This window comes from Aricia agestis, chromosome 3 (genome assembly GCF_905147365.1).
Source record: "Aricia agestis chromosome 3, ilAriAges1.1, whole genome shotgun sequence".
NCBI lineage: Eukaryota > Metazoa > Arthropoda > Insecta > Lepidoptera > Lycaenidae > Aricia > Aricia agestis.
In genome coordinates this window covers 21,991,549-22,013,979 of record NC_056408.1, presented here as the reverse complement: position 1 = coordinate 22,013,979, position 22,431 = coordinate 21,991,549, and the positions used below count along the sequence as shown (strand labels likewise).

General features: G+C 37.1%; 1 protein-coding gene across 1 annotated transcript in view; it reads left to right on the top strand.

The window, feature by feature from the left end:
- Positions 1-22,431, top strand: part of LOC121740506 — a 56,582-nt gene that overhangs the window by 4,876 nt on the left and 29,275 nt on the right. The window contains exons 6-11 of the mRNA XM_042133222.1: positions 4,843-4,938; positions 5,278-5,376; positions 5,767-5,867; positions 6,207-6,293; positions 8,830-8,898; positions 13,101-13,256. Coding sequence (XP_041989156.1) covers positions 4,843-4,938; positions 5,278-5,376; positions 5,767-5,867; positions 6,207-6,293; positions 8,830-8,898; positions 13,101-13,256 — 608 coding nt within the window. The remainder of the gene's footprint in view (positions 1-4,842; positions 4,939-5,277; positions 5,377-5,766; positions 5,868-6,206; positions 6,294-8,829; positions 8,899-13,100; positions 13,257-22,431) is intronic.

The following is a 22,431-nucleotide window of genomic DNA, read 5'->3' as shown; positions in this document are numbered from 1 at the left end:
ATATTCCAGGATGCTTCGTACATATGAACAGTATAAAATTTTGATGGCCTTAATAGATTTAAAATTAGTACTTGATCTGATAACAAACCCAAGTGCTTTAGAGGCTTTATTTACAATGTAATTAACATGATCATCAAATATTAATTTAGAATCCACTATAATTCCGAGGTCCTTCATAGAATTTTTGATTGTTATTTCCTTGTTTCTAAGGTTATAAGTATAATTAATTAAATTTGACTTACGGCTGAATGTTACCGCATAACATTTTGATACATTGAGATCTAGTTTATTCCTAATGCAATATTCACTGAACCTATCCAAATCTTCTTGTAAAAGATGGTAGTCAAGAGGTGAACTGACATTTTTCATTATTTTTTTGTCATCCGCATATAATAGAAACTTAGAATAGCGGAAACACGTGTTGACGTCATTAAGAAATATTGCGAATAACAAAGGTCCCAGAAGTGAACCTTGCGGTACTCCAGAGGGCACCAATGTCCACCTTGACATGTATCCATTGATAGCAACAGCTTGAGACCTATTGCTAATGTACGAGGTGAACCATCGGTATAAGTTTCCGTGGATTCCCGCAAGAAGTAACTTTTGAAGAAGAATAGAGTGATCAATACGATCAAAGGCCTTAGAAAAATCAGTGAATACTACATCTACTTGACCACCAGAATCCATGTTGGAGCTGATATAATCATAAGCAAGAATTAAATTAGAAGTTGTGGACCGAGACTTTAAAAACCCATGTTGCTCCAAGATAAACCAATGTCTAAGCGATGGGTAAATCGCATTATAAACGATACGTTCAAACAGTTTTGCAAAAATACACAACTTAGATATTGGCCTATAGTTTTTTATACAAGACTTGTCGCCAGCTTTATGCACCGGAGTGATAAATGCTGACTTCCAGATATTTGGTACATAACCTTCATTTAGGGACCGCGAATATAATATTAACAAGGGAGTAACTAAGCTCGAGGCACACTTGACAATAAACAGGGGAGGTATGTCATCAGGCCCCGCGCCCTTATTCAAATTAACTGAATTTAGAAGTGTCAGTAAATTTTTGGGGTTCACTTCAATTTCACCAATGAAACTATGATTTGGCAGTGCTTCAGTACTAATATTACCATCGGAGGAACTAGAGTTAAGAAAATTTGCTTGGAAGTATGAAGCGAAAAGGTCACAAATTTTGTCACCAGAACTAGCTATCTCTCCATCATAGCTCATGGAGGAGGGAAAAGTTGATGAGGTTCTCGAATTATTTTTGATAAAAGACCAAAAAACTTTTGGGTTACTAGTAAGTGCATTCTCAGTACTTTGAATATATTGTTCATAACATGAGCGCTCAAGGGATTTGGCTCTTCTTCTAAGATGTGAAAAAGAGAGGTAATCACTATGGTTGCCATAGACCTTATATTTACGGTGGTACTTATATTTTTCTTTTAATACCTTTCTAAGAGCCGGACTATACCAGGGGGGATAATAATTTGGGGTGGTAATTTTATGCGGTATGTGAGAATTTCGCAGGTCATATAGTTTATCGTAAAAGTATTTAATAGCATCTTCCAAAGGCTTATTTTTTAGGTATTCATGCCAATTGATTGAATTTAATGTTTTGTTGATTTCATCAAAGTTACCTCTTTTATAAAAGTATTTTTCTCTCCTTTTTGTATCTAAATCACAAACTGAGCTGTGCACAAGGTCAATACAAAGCGATCGATGGTGGGGTATATCCTCAGGGACTAATGGGTCGTCACAGGCATGAATAGCAAGTTCACAATTCGAGAAAGTCAAGTCCAAAAACCGATTATTGTGATTGCGAACTTGACAGCGTTGTGAAAGATTACACTGAGCAAGGGTGTCAATGAAATTGATATGGCTCCTGGTGAGTGATAAGCTACTTGCTGCGAATTGATTTCCTTGAGGATGCCATTCAATAGACGGGAGGTTGAAATCTCCTAATATAATGAAATTGTCATTAGGACATGAATTGACTACGTCAAATAAATTATTTGAGAAGTTATCTAGCTGCTCACTAGAGCTGAATCCCTCATTTTGTTTGCATAAGTAAATTGTGCATAAATGGATCTTAGATACCAATCCTTTCCTAGGAGAGACTGTAACCCAGAGGTCTTCAGCAGTTGTGTGCCATTCTGGTCGTCCCGTAGCAGCGAAGTCTCGCCGAACTGCTAAAAGGACACCGCCACCTAGTGTTTGATTTGTTAAGGAGTAATCTCTATCACGACGCCAGACTACATATCGACTATCAAAAAGTTCTTGATCATGTATGCCATCCAGTAACCAAGTCTCAGTTATAGAAATGATGTCATATGAATTAAGGTAAACATTTCTTTTAAAACAATTAGTTTTGGTACGGAGTCCACGCGCATTTTGATAATAGATGTTTATTTTAGATTCCATTTGTGAAATGTAATTAATGGTCGCATAAAAATATAATACTCGAACCAAACAAATGCATAGTAGAGATTCTGATGATGATTAAGTGACCCTTCGACATAGCAATAATGATCAATAATGTTACTTGAATAGGAAGTAATATCGTTACATTTTAGCACTGAGCAATCGTTAACAAACTCCATAGATGGTTCATAATTATTATGGTACCCCAGATTTCTATTTCTGTATAGCAATATTTCTAGGGAACTAATTAAAAGGGTAAATAAGAAATATTGTATTAAATAAAATAACGTTAAAGTTAAATCAAAGCAATTAAACACCATAATATAAGCACGAATCAAATATAACAAATTCAATAGAGCAATACACAGATAGTACACAATAAAATAATTATAAGCGCCAGACAAATAAATCATAAGCGTTAGCGAGTGCGAGTGTGAGTTATTCAGAAATTGCCACCACCATTTGTTTAGGTAGCCTAATACATCTTTTAAAAGTAAATCATATAATTTGTGCAAAAAATATAGAAAAGAAATGGAGCTGCAAGTGCGTGATTCCAAGCAATGAATAATGGTATGTATAAGCGATAACTTAATAAATGAGATAAATCGAAATGTAAAATGCATAAAGCATACTAAGCTAATTTGCTTAAATCCATATCATTTGAAATGATGTGGACTGGTGTTCTATCATTTTTCCGGATGTGAATTTTACAAAACTTTACCCATACGTATTGAAATCCTTTTTGTTTAGAAAATTCTTTTACTCTTGTTAACAGCTTCTTAATATCAGGAACTAGATGATCGTTTATGTAAATTCGTCTATCCTCTTCACCCAGCCCGACATCTTTAAGACTTATATGCTTACGAGCACGCGCTGCAGCAATAAACTCCTCTTTAATATATCTATTTATAAAGCTCACAATAATCGATTTCTGCCTGGAGTCATGCGATGGAACCCGAGATATGTAGTTAATCTGTGTTTTAGGAATCGAGTATCCCACAACTTTTGTTAAAGAATCAACAATGCTAAAGAGGTTTTCATTATGTTTAGTCGGCACTCCCTTTATCTCCACATTATTCATCCGGGACCATTGCTCCCGATTCGTGTTATCTTTCTTAAGTAATGCCAAATCTCGAGATATGGATGATTCCATTTTTTGGGATTCCAAGGCCTGCTTTTCCATACTTAGAACCTTGGTCTCTAAGTTTTCTATTCTGGAGCTATTAAAGTCACATGAGGCTTTCAGGTCAGAGATGTCATTTTTTATCAGCTTGATGTCCTCAAAAAGATCAGGCAATTTGCTAAGCTGAGACTTCACTTCACGTAACTCCATCAAAACCAGGTCAAGAGTGACAGGTTCAGCAGCCGGTGACTTTGGGCGCGGGCTCGACGACAGCTTACACTGAGGACATCTCCAGAGGGATCTTCTCTCAGACCCGAGCTTGCGGTAGCCTGACTCAGATATAGAAGCACAAGTGAAATCCATGTTACGCCTGCAGCCGTGGCAGAAGACACCATCAGTAAAGGAAGCTTCGCAAATATCGCACTTCATTTTTCCTTATTATTTTAATAATAGAATGAGTACTAAAAACTATATTAGTGAATCAAAAATATTTTGTACTAATTTCGGAAAATTCTTAGCACCTGGTAACACTATTCGTATGTCAAAGTCAAATTAACGCTTGTCACTTGATTTTGACAGATGGGATCTTGACAGTTGAGGGTAATTTTTGACTTTTGTTGTATGACAGCAACAAATCTTGAATATACGAAGGTAGAAAAATATTACAACCAATGATGTAATTAGTTGCAAACCACTGTTTATACTAAAAAATTATGGTGAAAAACAATATCACAGGTCGTAGTCACTACTAGCTTCACTTTGGTGATGAGTAAAATGAAATGTTGCACTTTTTAATATTAATTTTAGAAGTAGACTGTGGAGCGTAATGCACACATGCCGGGGTTGCCAGCTCACTGAAAAACTTTTAAAAAACACTTAAAATTGCGATTCAGTGCGGATGACTTATTGATAGTTAATATTAATAAAAAAGTAATGAAGTAATCTAATATATAAAATTCTCGTGTCACGGGGGTGCGTGGTTGAGCTCGGAAACGGCTCCACCGATTTTCGTGAACCTTAGCGAGCATATCGGCTAGGGTTGAGAATCGGACTACATTTACTTTTTATATTGATAAGTGCATTTGTTGAATAAATAATAGTAAATTATTAGTTATTACAATTCGAGACTGACGGCGACCATTGTTTGTGTGACGGAATAGTGATGGACGTTGCCATGGTGACATAGTCATTGCACTAAAATAATATGGGCGGAAATCGAAGTACTTTATACGACAAAACACAGCTAGTGAAAGAGAATAATAATATTATGTTTCTCTTAAATACAGAGCCACGCGATGGCGGCGCGGCTGAGCGCGGCGGGCGTGAGCGTCACCGTCGTCACCGCCGCCGCCGCGCCCGCTCTCGTCTCGCGCGTCAACAAGGTAACAATCTTTTGCTTTTCCACGTTGCTTATTAGTTATTTATTTAAAGAATGCTAGAGAGTGCATGTAACTTTGCCAACGATACAGGATTCCTTCATTTATTTATTTTATTTGCCACATACTTTGGGCAAATAAAAGTAGCCTTCTCCGTGGTCCATTGTTATATTATGTCAAATATTGGCAAAATCAGCTCAGTAGTTTTGGAGTCTATTTAATGGAATGCAAATACAGAAAACTGCATAATTTTATTACCTCGGCTTGTAATAAATCTGGTTAACGATGTATAAATCATATTTAAATTAATAGCAATATTTTCAGTAGCAATTTGTTATGTTGTAGGTTGTGATAGCAGCCACAGCGACTGTGGGAGGCGGGGCGGTGATCGCGCCCGTCGGCACCGCCCTTATCACAAACGCCGCCACGCACCGCGCCGTTCCCGTGAGTACAGTCGTGTCGGTTGTCCGTCCCACTGGGTTATGAGAGTAAAGGAATAGAGAGTGCTCTTGTGTACTGCGCACACACTTGGGCACTATAAAAAATTACTCCTGCGTAGTAGTGCGTGCTGGCCTGGTTTCAATGAAACCGGCCACCGTCACCGAAACCGGTGTGGGAGCTATTATTATTATTATTTTCTGAACTTTTAAAATGACAGAATACTTAATAGCTCTCCGGGAGTTTATCGCATTTATGTTAAGAATTGAGATTCATGTGGTTGCTTAGCTATACAAAATATGTACTGTAACGTTTAGCTAGTTTTTTAAAATAAAAGTCCTTAAAAATAGTAAAAACCTTTGCAATTAACGTTGTTCATGTAGAATATGTATGCAGGTGATTGTGCTGTGTCCGCTGCTAAAGCTGTCACCAGTGCAGTCCTGCGACCAGTACTTCTTCAAAGCGCAGGACACCTCGCACCAGGCCATGCCCTACCAGTATGTATTTCTTTTAAACTAAATTCTACCACTGCGTATTATGCTGCCTGCATTGTATATTATGATTAACGTCCTTTTAGATTTTTCCTTATAGTATAGAACAAATCTTACGAATATCGGCTATATTTTTAGTTTTTTTACGTCGTTTACTTTAACGTCCTTCAAAATAATTTGCATCAAAGTTTTTTTGATACATTGAAGATGAAAAGTATTATGAAATGTAAAGCGATTTTCATATAATTTGGAAATATTTATGAGTACCAGAAAAGGACATGAAAATTCTACATTAACTTGTTTTCACCCATATTGGTAAGGTTACCAGTGTTACTGTTTTCGCAGGGGTCTGGAGTGTGTAGAAGCGACGGTGGTGGCGCAGAAGTTCGACTTCATCAGGCCGAACCAGGTCTCTCTCGTCATAACTAACCTGTGAGTAAACATGGCGTCGCCGCCGTTCAACAAAATGGCCGCCACTTTTGAAGCTTTTTTAGGAAGATGTTGAACAGAATAAGTCTTATTTTAACAATTAAAATACAGGTTAAGCCTAGTTTAATTACTAGAACATCAAATTTAATTTTACCTTATTTTAAGTGTCTTTTAAATAAATAAATATTTTTAGGCAGATGTTCAACCGAATAGGTCTCAATTCTCATTACAAAAACCTTGTTTATATGTAATGATGAATTTAAACCGATACAGTGCTGATGACACGGCAGCCGCGTCATATTTTTTTAACGTGTGGCTTATGACACGGGAGCCGTGTCATTTAGAAAACGATTGTATCTCCTTCAAATGACACTTTAGAACAGGTGTCACCAAATGGCATCCGCAGCCGGACCGCCGACCCATTGTGTGCGGACCAAGCATTTTCGAAGATATACTCCGTTAAAAATAAATTTCTAACATCTCCAGAATTGAATGTTAATAGCTTGCACCAATTTCACTCAAAACTTTAAACCGAGCTACAAAAATTGTCACTTCATTTTTATTCTCGTTATTTCCGTACCTTTGTTCTATAAATGTTTTTTATAAAAGGTGTGGACCGCGAAGGTAATTTCATATCTTAAAATGGACCCCTAGCGAAACTAATTGGTTAACCCTGCTTTAGAAGGTTCTACTCTGAACAAAACCATCTTAATTTTCCACTTAAAACAAGCCTACAGGCTACGAATAATAAAACTAAGGAAAAGTAACTCCGTCAAAAAACATGCTCCACAATACTTGTCAGTTATAAGTGTACCTTAGGTACACATTTCAATACATTTGCAATATTTAGGTGACCCTGAGCGGTACTAGGCTGACGTTACATGACAGATCAAAAGGAACCAAATTTAAAACGGTAATAGTATGGGCGTTACGATTCCTTAGTTTTTATTATTCGTAGCCTACAGGATTTGTTTATGAATATTCTGTGAATGAAAAGAAAAAAATTAGGGGCTATCATTTATCTAACTTTGAAACTTACAAAAGGTTTGCAACATCTATGGCGAAACATATACAACTTTTATGGCGTATGACACGGCTAACGTGTCACGAGAAAATTGTATGCCGCCACTACTAAAATTTTTCAAAAATGTGCGCCGCAATGAGTCGGTGTGAATCTATGTATTTTTAAGTCAACTTAATTTATAAATAAAACATATGCATTATGCAGTGTGGACTGTGCGATCATTCATAAAGTATGTCACACCTAAAAAGGGGGGGAGGAGATCGACGATGTGTGACGAGGGGGAGGGGTCATAAGTTTTGTGACATCACATTTTAAATTGAATAGCGAAATTTAAATTGTTTAATGTAAAATTGCAAAAGCATCCGGCAACCTCGAAGTTCGCGACCTTATTGAAATGGGTTTTTTTTTAAGGTTTAGGATTAACAGTTTACGGAATGTTATTATTTTGATCCAAATGAATGGAGGAAAAAAGTTATGTGCTTAAACGCAAAATGTATATTTGCTCTACTTATTTAGATTTTCAATCATTATTACTTATTCTGTTTGTATTTTTCTATCAAATATCTTCAATCCACATCGTTCTGTTTTTGACACAATATGTAACAATGCGCGCATCAAAATTACAATCCGAATCATCTTCTGATCTAGTAAATCTCTAAAATCTAGTAAATCTAATAGCAAGTAACTCGAAAACCCATATTATTACAACATTAAAAATAAGGTCAGCCTGTATAACACTTTAGCAGCTGAAATGTGCGTCAAGCGGGGCGTTTAGCATTGAAATGTAGGGAAAGATACATTACATTACCTGTTGTGTGTGTGATACATTAATATAATGTAAAGATATACATCCCGGGATGTAATGTATGTTAATATACATTACCTGGTCTGTCTGTGACACCCTTAATACTGGCGCTCGTAAGGCACAATCCACATTAGGTACAAATTACAATACAGAGTTTAGATGCCTTCTCTTTCACACAATAATTAATTTAGGTTTGTTCGGGGATTACATAACTTTCTTTTTGTATCTAAATGGCGGCTTGGAATTTTTGTATCTAAATGGCGGCTTGAATTGGACGTAAGGGAAACTTAAACATTCGTGTACCTTCATGGGAAGAATATTTTGCATTTGTATAAGCATTTTATAAATTCAGAAGCATAAATGGATTTACGAAAAATGATCTTTTTTAGATTAATGCTTGTTCTGCTAAAAAGTTTCCCATGCTTTTGAGGAATGCGACTTATCTCATTGGGTTTCATTCATACTCCGACTTATTGCGTTAGTGGTCGCTGGTGGGTCAGTCCGAACAAAATGCCAATTTACATTTATCTTTGTGACGTCACACGAAAGAGGTGGGGGGTCTAAAAATCATCAAAATCGTATGACGTACTTTATGGATGGTCCCCAATGAGTGGCTTATTTATGTAGACTCGGCTGGTATGCTATGCTGGTAGCCGAATTTTTGCTATTAGGAACCTATCAATTTTTTAACATTTCCTTCTTTTATGCAGAGGCGGCAGTTCTCCCTCCTACGTGTACCGGTTGCTGTCGGAGCTGTACGATCCCGACGACTATACGCTGTAAAACGAACTCAACAAAATAAATATTTTATTAATGGTTTCAATTTGTTCTTTATTCTAAAATACTTTTGCAGTAAGGGCTTACATTTCAAAATAAAGATTAATTCATTTGGCAGCTGCCCCCCCTGCCTCTACCTGGGTACGCCCATGTGCTACACAGTTCATCTTTTTTTTTCCTCTGGTTGAAACTTCGCCTATGCAGCATTAATTTTTTGGCCTAACGACTGACGACAAAGGGATCAGATTTCAAAATTTTAAAAGACCATTTAATGTGTAGCGATTACACATAGCCGCCCGTGCCATGGACCCTCACAAATCTTAAGTACCTAATAGTTACATTGCCAATGTTTTAAGCCTTTTTATCTTATATCTTTAAACGAGCAATTCTTGTTTAAATATAATTGGAATCTCGAAATCGGCTCCAACGATTTTCATTAAATTTAGTATATAGGGGGTTTCGGGGGCGATAAGTCGATGTAGCTAGGAATCATTTCTAGAAAATGTCATTTTATTCGTGTTTTATCGAATACCGAGCAAAGCTCGGTCAAATAGCTAGTTTTTACTTAATCTAGAAAAAAAAGTTTTTACCGATTTACCTATCATAAACCCAGGGGGTTTTAGGGGATTGGGAGACGGCTTTAAAAAATTACCCAGGGTGTCTATTATTACTCAAATAAACATATAAGGATCCAGCTCGTTTGGAACCGCATAAAGGAACAGTTTGAAAATAATTGGCCAAGTGCGAGTCGGACTCGCGCACGAAGGGTTCCGTACTGTTACAGCAAAAGTAGGCCAAAAACTGTGTTTTCTGTATGGGAGCCCCCCTTAAATTTTTAAAATACACATATAATTAAGGCTTTTGTGAAAATTTCAAGTAAGTACCTACCTGTTGTAATCATTGATACCGAGAAAAAAATGTTTGAAAAATCAGGTTCATTATATGGGAGTCCCCCTTAAATATTTAATTTATTTTGTTTTTAGTATTTGTTGTTATAGCGGCAACAGAAATACATAATCTGTGAAAATTTCAACTCTCTAGCTATTACCGTTCTTGAGTTACAGCCTGGAGACAGACGGACAGACATCGAAGTCTCAGTAATAGGGTTCCGTTTTTACCCTTTGGGTACGGAACCCTAAAAATAGATTAGTGAGCGTGGCAGTGTTGAGGCGGAGAGTCACACGAACAGATTACTAGTATAATATTGTAGAGTCGCACGGAGTTGCGATACTCTCGTGGGCGCCATCATTGCTTATGAAAAAATCATGCTGCAGGCAAAGTTGGAACGCTGCGTAATAAATACTTGTTAGTGTGTATGCCTGTCTATGTTCATGCTTATAGCTTTGAAACGATTTTGATTAAATTTGGTGGGTACACTTTAAAGTAATGAAGTACCATCATAAAATAGAAACAAATAATAAATACCATAGTGTACACTGTACATACAGGCACAGCAGCATTAAATACGTTATTAATGCAATAAACCGTGGCTTCTTACGAATCGCAATGTGAAACTCTGTCTAGATTAGATTCTAGACCTAATTAAAAGCATTTAATTTTAAAAATAATATAAAATAGATGTATAATTTAAACCACCTTTAAGGCTGCGTTTCCACCAGAGATATGTTGAGAGGAACGTGTTTTTCTTTTTGAGAACCAATAGAATCGCTTCATTGACGTGAGCTTGACATGACTGATGATTTCTTTTTGAGAACCAATAGAATCGCTTCATTGACGTGAGCTTGCCATGACTGATGATTTCCTTTTGAGAACCAATAGAATCGCTTCATTGACGTGAGCTTGCTATGACTGATGATTTCTTTTTGAGAACCAATAGAATCGCTTCATTGACGTGAGCTTGCCATGACTGATGATTTCTTTTTGAGAACCAATAGAATCGCTACATTGACGAGAGCTTGCCATGACTGATGATTTCTTTTTGAGAACCAATAGAATCGCTTCATTGACGTGAGCTTGCCATGACTGATGATTTCTTTTTGAGAACCAATAGAATCGCTTCATTGACGTGAGCTTGCCATGACTGATGATTTCTTTTTGAAAACCAATAGAATCGCTTCATTGACGTGAGCTTGCCATGACTGATGATTTCTTTTTGAGAACCAATAGAATCGCTTCATTGACGTGAGCTTGCCATGACTGATAAGTGATGACAGCGCTCAGCGCGGCGATGCTATTGGATCTTAAAAACCCTAATATACTTATCCTTAATTCTGTGTTAAAAACACATTCCTCGCAATATATCTCTCGTCGAAACGCAGCCTAAGTATGCGCCTTTTCCTGTTTGAGAAATCATTAACCATTATTTAACTATTACAGGTACGTAATACGAATGTAAGCATTTTCCGTTTATACATATTAATCTATGGTAAGTATCTGTCGTTAGATTAAATACATAGTAAGTAGGTATACATAATATATTATAGTTATTACTTATTATTAAAGTGGTCCGTGGTACTTTGAGCCCCGAGAAAGAGAATAGGGTAGTTAGTAGTAGTAGTAGTTGAACCGACGTCCTTAAGAGCCCATACGACCCTAACTTGACTACAAACTTTAACCTAGATCTCAAAATCTGTAAGGTCTAGAAAACTGATTTTTTGACACAAATAACTTCAATTCATAAAGATAAAAGGATCAATACGAAAACACGATTACTCAAAAAATGCTCGATAGTTTCTTTTTTACAAAAAACCTTGTTTTAGACACATTTTTGCTTGGATCTTCGAAGTTTGCTGTCTTTTCTTTAATATTTTTTAATATCTAAAAAGGTATTGATAAAACCTAAATTTGCTCCAAACACTTTTTACATAATCATTATAGTTCGTCTTTTATTCAAGTAAAACTAACTCGGCGATGATTCCGCGCCGTCCTTTTTCACCTGGCATATGAAAGACGAGCGTGAGTGTGAAGAGAGAAGGACGATGTTTGATTTTTAGAGTCAGGTGAGCTCTTAAAGGATAAAGCAATTTGACATATTAGATATCTTTGGGAGAAAGTTATAAGTAACTAATATTATGTTTGGCTGTGGATATTTTTTCATGAGTCATGACAAAAAATTAGACGTGCGATATATACGAATGTGAGTGTAATGCAGTTGCGAATTGCGACCACAGTACCGTTTATCAAAAACTAGACCTAAATTGAAAAAACGAAATTTTAACTTCTGCAGGAACGAGTATTACATTGGCAAAGTTGTAATACTGCATCTCTTTTTAAATCTATGTGTGCGATAGTGACAGGTATAATCTGTCATTGGCGGGCTTGTAGCTATATTCACTCTGGTGTTTGATTGTAAATGTTGGCTGCATTATAATAACAATGGGCGGGGCCTTGCGATATTCAAGCGCTGCTAGCGCTGCTCAAAACTTAAGCACATTTTTGACTGTTACCAAATGCGCTTTTTACGCTTTTTTGTCAAAAAACTTGTAAGTTTTTTTTATCCGCTTACGTATTGTGTTGTCTGACTGGGCGCATATCGTTTCCTCGTTTCGTTTTCTATTGTTGAAAATCTTACTTTCCTTTCGTTTCTTCATTTTGAGTAATTAAAACTGTGCTGAACAGTGATAAGTGTTTATAAAACATTTCTGTTGAAGAAAACTTGTGCAACTATGTCCAGTACCGCCTTGGAAGAGATTTCTATGTGATTCACATTAATTATGTGAACAGTGACGAACCATTTCGTGAACGCGATAACACAGGGTTTTGTGAACATTTTCTAGTGAGCTCGTATTGAATAATTCAAAATTTACATTTAGCAAATAGCAGTCGTGTCTCTAATACAAAATCAATACTTACCGTGCGTGAAGCAAATTGGTCAAAGCCCTAGAAATGTTCTAATGTGTATTAAACGAATCAGCTATGAAATCCATTAATTTCCAAGCGTTTTCTTTAAATAATTGGATGCGGTAATTGTAAAATAATCATCATTAGAAATTCGTCTATATTTGGCGGTCGTTTTTAAGGGCATCGCGGATCATTTCCGCTAGAGGGCGCCCGGCTCTGATCTGTGACGTTTCGCTCGCCTCGCATCGTGACTCGCACGAACTTCGCTCCATTGCAGTATCTCAAAACATTCGCGTAGGACTCTGCTGGGGTCCTAAAATTATTTTTTGAAGATTTATAGTGCAGTGACAGTGTCGCAGTGCAGTGAGTTTGTGGTTTCGTGGTGGAGAACAGGCGTAGAAAGGCGGGCGTCGAAGTCCGCGGTAGCGGCGCGGATCGATAAAGTGTGGTATGGCGCAGCAAGTATGAGCCAAGGGGGCTCCAGACGGCCCTACTCCCGCGGGGGTCCGCGGTGGCACCCGCGCTACAAGGATTACTGGGACTTCGACCAAAACTACAGGTATTGTATCGCTAATCTTCGAATACCCTCCGGTGACGTAAACGTGACCGAACGGCAGTGGTATGCTGATAATTGCCATATTTACCCGTCCGTCTGTCGCCTCGTTGTATAATACGTCGCTGTGAATAAATAAATAGTAATTGAAACGTGACAATTGTTAACGAGCAGCGCTTATGCCGCGGGGCGTAGCTAATTTCCGCTAGATAAGCGCCGTACGGTTCTATATCAGTTTTACGCCTACCGACACTGCCACTTACAGAACGGTTCTCACAAATGAGTTCCATTTAAGTGGCAATTATGTAATGTATGAAATATGTCAACTTCTATACAATGTATGGCCTTATATAATCTCTGAGAACAGAAGTGCACCAAGTTCTTGTAAACATGTGCATTTAATTATGTTGCAAAGGTCTTATATTTAAATGCTTCCTTGGGAAGTCTACACAAATCTATGGAAAAGTCAAAGTTTGATGTGTATAGATAGTATTGATTGTGATGATATCCATTATTGAGTGCCCCAGATAAGTTTAAATTGCAGCCGCCTACCTCACTATTGTCACAACTCTATTTATTATTAATTGATGTTAGGTAGTTTGTATGACTCCATTAAAATGTATCCATAATGCCATGTCAAAATATAACCATAGGGTTGTATAAAGTGGCATTTATTTTCCTACAATATGCTATGCTAGTGGTACTCAACCTTTTTTCATACACGCCACAAACATGTTGAAGGTGTTGCGGGCCGCAAGTATAGCTGATCTATGACGCCAATCGCCATAGTTAAGTCGGATTACTTTGTTCAATATTTTTTCTAATGTTTCCAAGACAATAAAGATTTTAGATGTTTCTCAAGCAGTCCTGAACAAATAACTAGTTTTAAGTTTTAAATAATAGACTTATCTTTGGACTTTTTACATCAGAACTAGTTTTTGGTTTCAATGAAGTTCAGCAAGTGTGATCTTACTAAAGTTAAGTACTTTCAGCTATCTTTTCAGATACTTTTTATAAGAATTATGTCCCGATATAAAAACTTTACAATGTCCTGCAATCATTCTCATAGTAATCAGTTATTCTGCTAAAGGCTTGCATGGTAACCAGTCTTATGTTGTTTCCATGTGGCCTGTGTTTATTCTGTATCTCCTTGAATTCAATAGCTCTTAAAAAATTAAAAATTCTATCTGGCTATAATTAAGAACAACATTTTAAAATAGTTTATCAGCTTAAATTATTTTTACATAATCGGGTTCTAATCTATAATGTTTCACAATATTATTATCGTTTTGTGTATAAATTATACAAACTATTAACACACAATATTTTTTACTAATGGAATCCTTGATATTTTAAAAGTCAGTTGAGCATAAATAAGTTTTCTACATAATTTAAAGATTATTTTAATTATGCAAAGTCATAGTGTTGACACAAATAATGTTTTTGTTAATTAAATGCAGCAATGCTCATTTTTATAATGACAATAATACACTTTATCAAAAGACAACAACATGACAAACTTAATTCAATAATAGAAAAGAGAAAAAATTATAAAGTAATTTTAAAATAAGTATTTTGATGCTTTATTGCACAGTGGCCTAATTTTTTTATTTAAAGTATTTATGTCATGTATTAATTAAGTAAATAAGATAGCATATTGTTATTATTTAAAATGTTTATCACATATACTGTTTTACAAAATCACAGAAATAATTTTTTAGAAGACGAAATTTAGAATTTTTCTAAGTTTGCCTAGGATTGTATTATTTTATTGTTATATTACATAATACAATTTTTCTATGATGGAATTATTATTTCCTGCAGTTGTAAGCAGGAAATAGGACTATCTAATAGGATGGCCAAGAGGCAATGTACATTAAAAATCCAATGTGTCATATTGCCAACATGTTGGGATTATGTCATAACATAATCCCAACATGTTGGCAATATGACACAATTAATTAAAATGGGGGTTTTGTGTGCTCAAATCATAATTTGAGCACACAAAACCCCCATTTTAATTAATTTTGATGTCCTTTTAAAATATTATATATTTTTTAACGTAACCAAATTATTGTGGTATTATATTTTTGTAATGAACAGTGAATATTCAATGATATACATGTACTTAATTTAATATGAATAATAATAATAGGTAGCAATATTGTATTCACCTATTAAGATGCTCTCTGTTTATGTTTAGATCAAAGCAAATTAACACATCCATCATGGGTATCACAGACACAATATATTTTCAATTGTTATGCAGCCGGCTGCTGCTTGGGGAATGATGGGTTAAATGGCTAACAGCTAAGCCCATAATTTCAATCATTAACAACTATTTCTTATTATTTCTTCACTGTGTTATGATTTTTGACTTAATATTAGAGATGTGCTGATCATGACTTTGGCCGACTAGCCAATTAGTCGGCTGCAAAGAAGCCGACTAATCGGCCGACTAGTCGGCCAAGCCGATCATGGTTTCGGAAGTTTCCGTAACGCTTTTTTTTACTGCTGATTCGCGGCTTCACAAGCCGCCTGCGAACATGCCGCCTGTGATCTTGTTATATTTACTTCGCATATGTTACTTTTTTTGTTTTTTTATGATACAGTTGATGGTTTTCAGGAAATATCTCATGTATACATGCAATCTTGATGTATTAATAATACATACTCAATTTATTGTTAAAAAATATATTTAAAAAAATTATTTCTTTAGTACTAGCAAGTAATTTCAGAAACACTTCATTTAATTTTAAAAATATACTTCTTGTGTAAGACTGATTGAGTGTGATATTATGAACACATTATTTTAAAAAAATCAAGGTTTTTCTTTAATGTCATTCCAAATATATCAAAAAAGTATAAAGCCGGATAGTCGGCGCTTTTTGCCGACTATTCGCCGACTACGAAAGTGGCTGGATAGTCGGCACATCTCTACTTAATATATAACTTATGAATATGAGTATCTTCTGAGTTTCCTTGTTCTACTTTAATGTAGTATGTGCATATATGTTTACTAACATAGTACATATTACATAATAATATGTATTATTTGTGTGCATGTAATGCTGCATTGTAGATTTAAATTCTTATTTAACATTGTAGATTCAGGGTACTGCATCTTCTCAAGGAGAGCTCATCACTTTGATATTTTCTTATTTAATGTCTTTTGAAATCTATAAATTGTTTCATTTACAATGATATGATTTATTTTTGTACCATACAATGTATAGTGAACATTGTGTACCCCAAGAACACAATATACAGTCTTTACGATTCACAGCCAGTCAGGGTCTGTCTGTCAGTGTACTGTGTATCCTTTTCTCGTCAAACCCGACGATTTCGAGCGCACGCAAGAATGCAACAGTATACATGTGTATTTCCGTGCGAGCCAGGTAGGACGGCTGACGAGAAAAAACCGCGGCCGAGGACGGAGGCAGGTAGACGGGTCAACGCACCCACCGACCTAAATATAGTGCGGCGAGCGCGACTCGCAACCCCCCGTGCGTGCGAGATGTGTCTGCACGACGCACGACGCACGACGATCTCTTCAAAGTAACCAAGAGTCAACTACATGAGAAATCCAACGATATCAACGATATCAAACGTTCTAATTCTATGGAGAAATCACTCAAAAAAGTCATAAGAGATATGTGATGGTGGTTTGCTGCGGATGACACAAAAACTGCATAAAGTTTAGCCAGGACAACGTTTTTTACCGTTTTTTGTATCAATGACAAAATAGTTCCTTGTTAGAGATCGGCTAAATGCCTAAAAATGCCTGGATAAAAATTAAAAATGTGACGACGCCCGTATAACTACTGCTTTGAGTTACCAATTCTCGAGTCCCAATTCCCAAAAGACCCGTATTTCGGAGCCAAGTCTTCGGGATTTAGGTCATAATAAAATCCTGAAAATAATAAATCTAAGCAAATTTTTTAATGCCTTTTGAAAGAACGTATCCTTTGATGTAACAAGCCCGACGCTAGTTTTTGCAATTACTACCTGTGATTTGTGAAGCAGAAACACAAAGATCTTCGCAGGTATAAAGGTCGTTTTGTACCGTCTACCTGCAATATTAAATTTACTGTTAGTAAGAAACTTCGGCGTTGATGTATTTTGTATTTTTTATAAGGCGGTTTTGGCTGATGTTTGATGGCAAGTCATAAAATAAAAGAATTGTATCCATGTAAAGAGTAATCCGTATATTAATAGGTGTATGTAACCAGTATAGGTCAGGGATCACCAAATGCGGACCGTGGTCCGCATCCGGACCGCCGACCTATACGGACCAAGCACTTTCGAAGATGAACTTCGTTAAAAATAAATTTCGGTCTCGAGTCTCGACCTAGAACATCTCCGACTTGATATTATATTAAGTTTACTAATTTCCCTCCAAACATCAGAGAGATAATTAGCTACAAAAATACACTTTTCTCATTGATATAAATGTAAATAATTAAATACATTTGTAATTTCCTTTGTTTTTTTGTGGACCGCGAAGGTCATTTCATTTCTTAAAATGGACCCCGAGCGAAAAATTGGTGACCCCTGGTATAGGTGGTTAATCCTTCGATCGTGGATTCTTAGAAATCTATTGTTATTCTATTGTCTCGCTCACCGGTGAGCTTATGGGGCTTGATGGGTTAAAGTCGATCAAGGTAAAAACATTTGGCATTTCCCCATTTCTCAGTGCAAAAGGTTGTTCTCGATGGCAGTACTTTTTACTCGTCTCGAAGGTCCATTGAACGCTGACTCGAGGTCCTTACCGGGAAATGACTCTGACTCCCAATTACGTCACGCCTAATGGGAAAGGAAAGGGGGAGAGCATTTGGGCGTGCCTCTAGTACTTGCACTAATATTATGTATTCTTTGCCTCTGGCGAGTGTCATTGCCCATTGCCGCACAAATGCATCAGGCAACTGCAAACTATTCTTGTTATTGAAAAAGTTAACGTAACGAAAGTATTCGGATACTTTTGTTAAGTTAACTTTTTCAATAATCTCTTCGGTCGCCAAATTCCTGAGACAATGTTCGAATTGTGTCCGTGCTTCAAAATTATCCTCAATATTAAAAACTTTAATGAGGATAACTTTGATTCATAAAGTTAATATACCTAGCGGAATAGAGAAACAAAGGCCTGAGCAAGAGAGATGTCACTATCAGTAACACTACGTGGTAAAATGAGACGTGTGATACATGACAGCAGCACTCTTTTTTTGACGTCCAGTCGGCACGTGCCGCACGTTGACAATTTAATCTCATAGAAATCATGTTCAATCATGCTTGTGTAAGTGTATACGTATACATATTTTTAATATTTTTACACACAGATAAAACCAATTTCGGTTACGTTTGACAGCTCGAGATTGTTGCTCTATTCCGCTAGGTATATTAACTTTATGCTTTGATTATATGTATACTATGTACTACTATGTACACAGTATACATATGTTTTTATGTACATAGACTGTGGTATATAATCAAAGGAGGATAACATAAACTTTAGTATCACTTAAATACATAAGTACTTACTTCATATTACATAATACTAGCTGTTTGACCGATGCTCGGTATCCGATGAAAATGACATTTTCTAGAAATGATTCCTAGCTAGATTGATTTATCGCCCCCGAAACCCCCTATATACTAAATTTCATGAAAATCGTTGGAGCCGATTCCGAGATTCCAATTATAAGATTACGCTATTCATGATTGTTTTGAGAAGTATCAAAGGTGGAGTAAGCTTCCCGAGTCCCGACCATCTGGCAGGCAACAGGCAGGCAGTACGCATTAGAATCCCTTATTCCGCCAGGTGGTGTGTTTTTTGCCCTCTATAGGTACGGTCGTTGCACCAAGGTACATGACACTTGGGGTTCATTTACCAGGTTGATTGTATACTGTTAATAGCATGAATAATACAGCAACGTTCGCTATTTAGCATTTTTAAATGCATTTGTTGAAATACTTAGGTACCATTTAGTTAATCTGTTAAATAATACATATAATAATAAAAAGTTAAACGAATCTAGATGTTTTGCATTGATGTAACAAAGAAACATGGGAGCCTATACCCAAAACTCTGTGCTATCCCTCGAGAAGCATCCCCGTAAAGGAGGTTAGCGACAAAAACAATGATTGAGATATTCATAGACCTGTCAATGGAGCGGTTGATGAATCAGGCAGCGTTATGTATGAGGGACAGAAACGTGACTAAATACGTCCGAAACACGTTTCAATAAACGCTTTTCTAGGGACAATGAGGAAAAACAGAGAATGTCTAAATATAATATTATGGTCGCTGTAAGCATTTGTGTATTAATCAGCAAAAAGTCAATATTATAAACTCCTTCAAGTTTTAATTCTCCAAAGCTTCGCTCGTGCTGGGAGGTTGGTTGCGCAAGATTTTCGAATATTATTCAAACACAATCTGTGTCGCGCACATGTTCCAGATTGCAGGAGTTTTTTGTTCAAAAGTTGGAGGCGGGAGGAGGCGGGGGTCCACAGGCAGGATTTCTCGCAACCGCATTGTGCAACAGAAGCGTGGCCAAAATGAAAGTTTTCGTTCCAATTGCTGCTGAATGCTGATATATGTATAAGCCCCCTGCTGAGATTTTTGTGTATCGTCGATCGTGTATTGTCAGGTCTATAATAAATGTGCTGATGCTTATGTCATGTCACCGATGATGTACGCGAACGTCACGCGTCCGTGGACGACGTCGAACAAAACCGGCTCTGCACGAAAAACTACACGTGCCCAACACAAACATAAATGTATTGATATGACGCCCGCAAATCCGTTGCGCCACATTCGTTTATCGCGCGGGAACATTTTTTGGGATAAAAAGTATCTTATGTCCTCTCCCGGGACTCTAAGTAAAAGCAAAATCGGTTTAGCGGTGTGGTCGTGATTCGTGAAGAGGTAACAGAACGACACACTTTCATTTATAATATTAACTATAGATTTACTCGAACATATTGGAGACAAAGTGAACCCTGGCTTAGGCCATTGATTCGCAACGGCCGACACATTTTATGCGTCGCCCGTAGGCCGTAACTGTTGGAACATCCATATATTTGTTCAGTCGCGAGCGTCTCTCGCGCGGAAATCCAGAACAAGGCTAACGGCTTATGTTAATAGCAATTAATTGTCTTGAGGCTTCCTCGTCACGACTGCGGTGAGGAGAATATCAACAGCTGTTATCGCGGTTTCCGTGGTTATCAAATTCATAATTAACGCCTTAGGGCTTAGCTCCTAGTTGGTGTCAAATATCAATGGGACCTTGTTGGTCCCAAAATTTTGACACATACAGCTAAATTGTGATCTTTGTGTTGTATTATATTAACTATTGTGATTTTTACTATTGAGACATGGGCCTGTTTCACCACTTCTTGATAAGTGACGAATAGGCTATCTATCCACCTATTAACTCGATAGATCAAGTATGGAGAATCTGTCAAAAAGTTATGAATAGCCTATTCGGCATTTTATCAGAAAATGGTGAAACAGGCCGTAAGTAGTTTTATATTTCTTCATTATAGCTACACTATGTATATATTTAGTTTTCCTCAAGCTTTATAGTCTTTGGAAATACCTAGATTTTCCAATATCGAGCAAATTGTGTCAAAAGTCAAAACTCCAAAAGATAAATGGTAGTGGTATTGTAATTTGTAAGTGATGTAGGTTTATCGCAATTCGCACTATTATGCCGTAACTGTAGTCGAAATAGAAAACTGTAAGGGTTATTAACTTAAATTACATTACATAGTCAACCCACATGCTATGGACCTAACTTTTTACGTTATGTTCAAACAAACATAATATTATGTACTTCGAACTACAATTACATACTTGTACTTACCATGAAGAGGTGAAAGACAGACAGGACACACTTTCGCATTTATAATACTAGTAGGGATAAAGATATTGTGTAGTGCTACGGACTTATGTGAGAATTTAATATCGAGGTAGGAACTCTGATGGAATACCCTTTGTGCTGAGCGGCGGGAGGTCGTTTTAAATTCACATACTTCCGCCACGCCGATTGCTTGTTGTTCTTTGTTGGCCGGCGGCTACGGCTGGTATCGACCGCGAACAAAGAGGACCTTGTAACACTTGTCAACTGCGGTTGCGGCCGAAGGTCCAGGCGATTTGCATTTTATATCGCCGATCGATGGGACGTAGGTCAGGATGCGGGTTTCGAGAGACTGACAGACAGGCTGGTCAACGGTTCAGAGTTCAGACTGCTTCTGAGAGCACCTTTCCCCGTCTAAGAGCAGCGCAATGTTTTTATGAGATTCGTCATAGAGCTTATTGATTTAGAAAATCTATCAGAATTGTTTATTGAGTTAAGAAAAATATGTACGGTTAAAAAAGTCTACAAGTTTCTATGAGTATTTCTCAGTTCAAACAACGTTCGATTCATACAGAGGTCACGGTTTTCACATTGAGTCAGTTAAAGCTGACCCGGAACTCGGAAGCGTCAGTTTGGCAACCTCCAGCAGGCAGCGGACCATGCTAGTGATGCTACAGTCATGCTCGCGGCGACCCACTAACACGAGCGAGAGGGACCTTGTAACAGTTGCGTTGCGCGGGCGCAGCGCCGTTCGCAATTCTCTACGACTCACAATTAACTTCCCCATGTAACCCATTTGGGCCCAATTCACACGAAAGTTGAAAAGCGTATCGTTTGTGCGACCAATAAAACAATCGCTTATGAACGGGATTGTACTTTGTAGCCTGAAATCGAGGAAAAGACCCGTACACCATGTTCAATCTTAATTTTATTTTGGAAACGACAAATTCTAAGCGATGCCGATATCGCTAATATAGGTCTCCTCAGTCCTCTCTCTCCTTTTGTTCGCGTAAATAACGTCTTGTAAGTGAAGGGTAATTTGAAAGGAGCAGCTGTGAGAAATGGAAAAGCATTGACATGAAAAGGCAGCACTGGCGCTACGTGAAAATACCCATAGCTGGCATATGCCACGAGCATTTTGGTTAATAAAGTCAAGGAAAACGCGGCACTTACTGTAATGATATGGAATGCACGCCGAATAAGGTAAAAAGCTATTCGACTTCACAACTCCGAGTGCCGAAATGGCAACAGAATTATGACATTTGATGGCCATCCACGGCATTGGATATAATAGGCCCTTAGTCTTTGTTCTGGGAACCGAC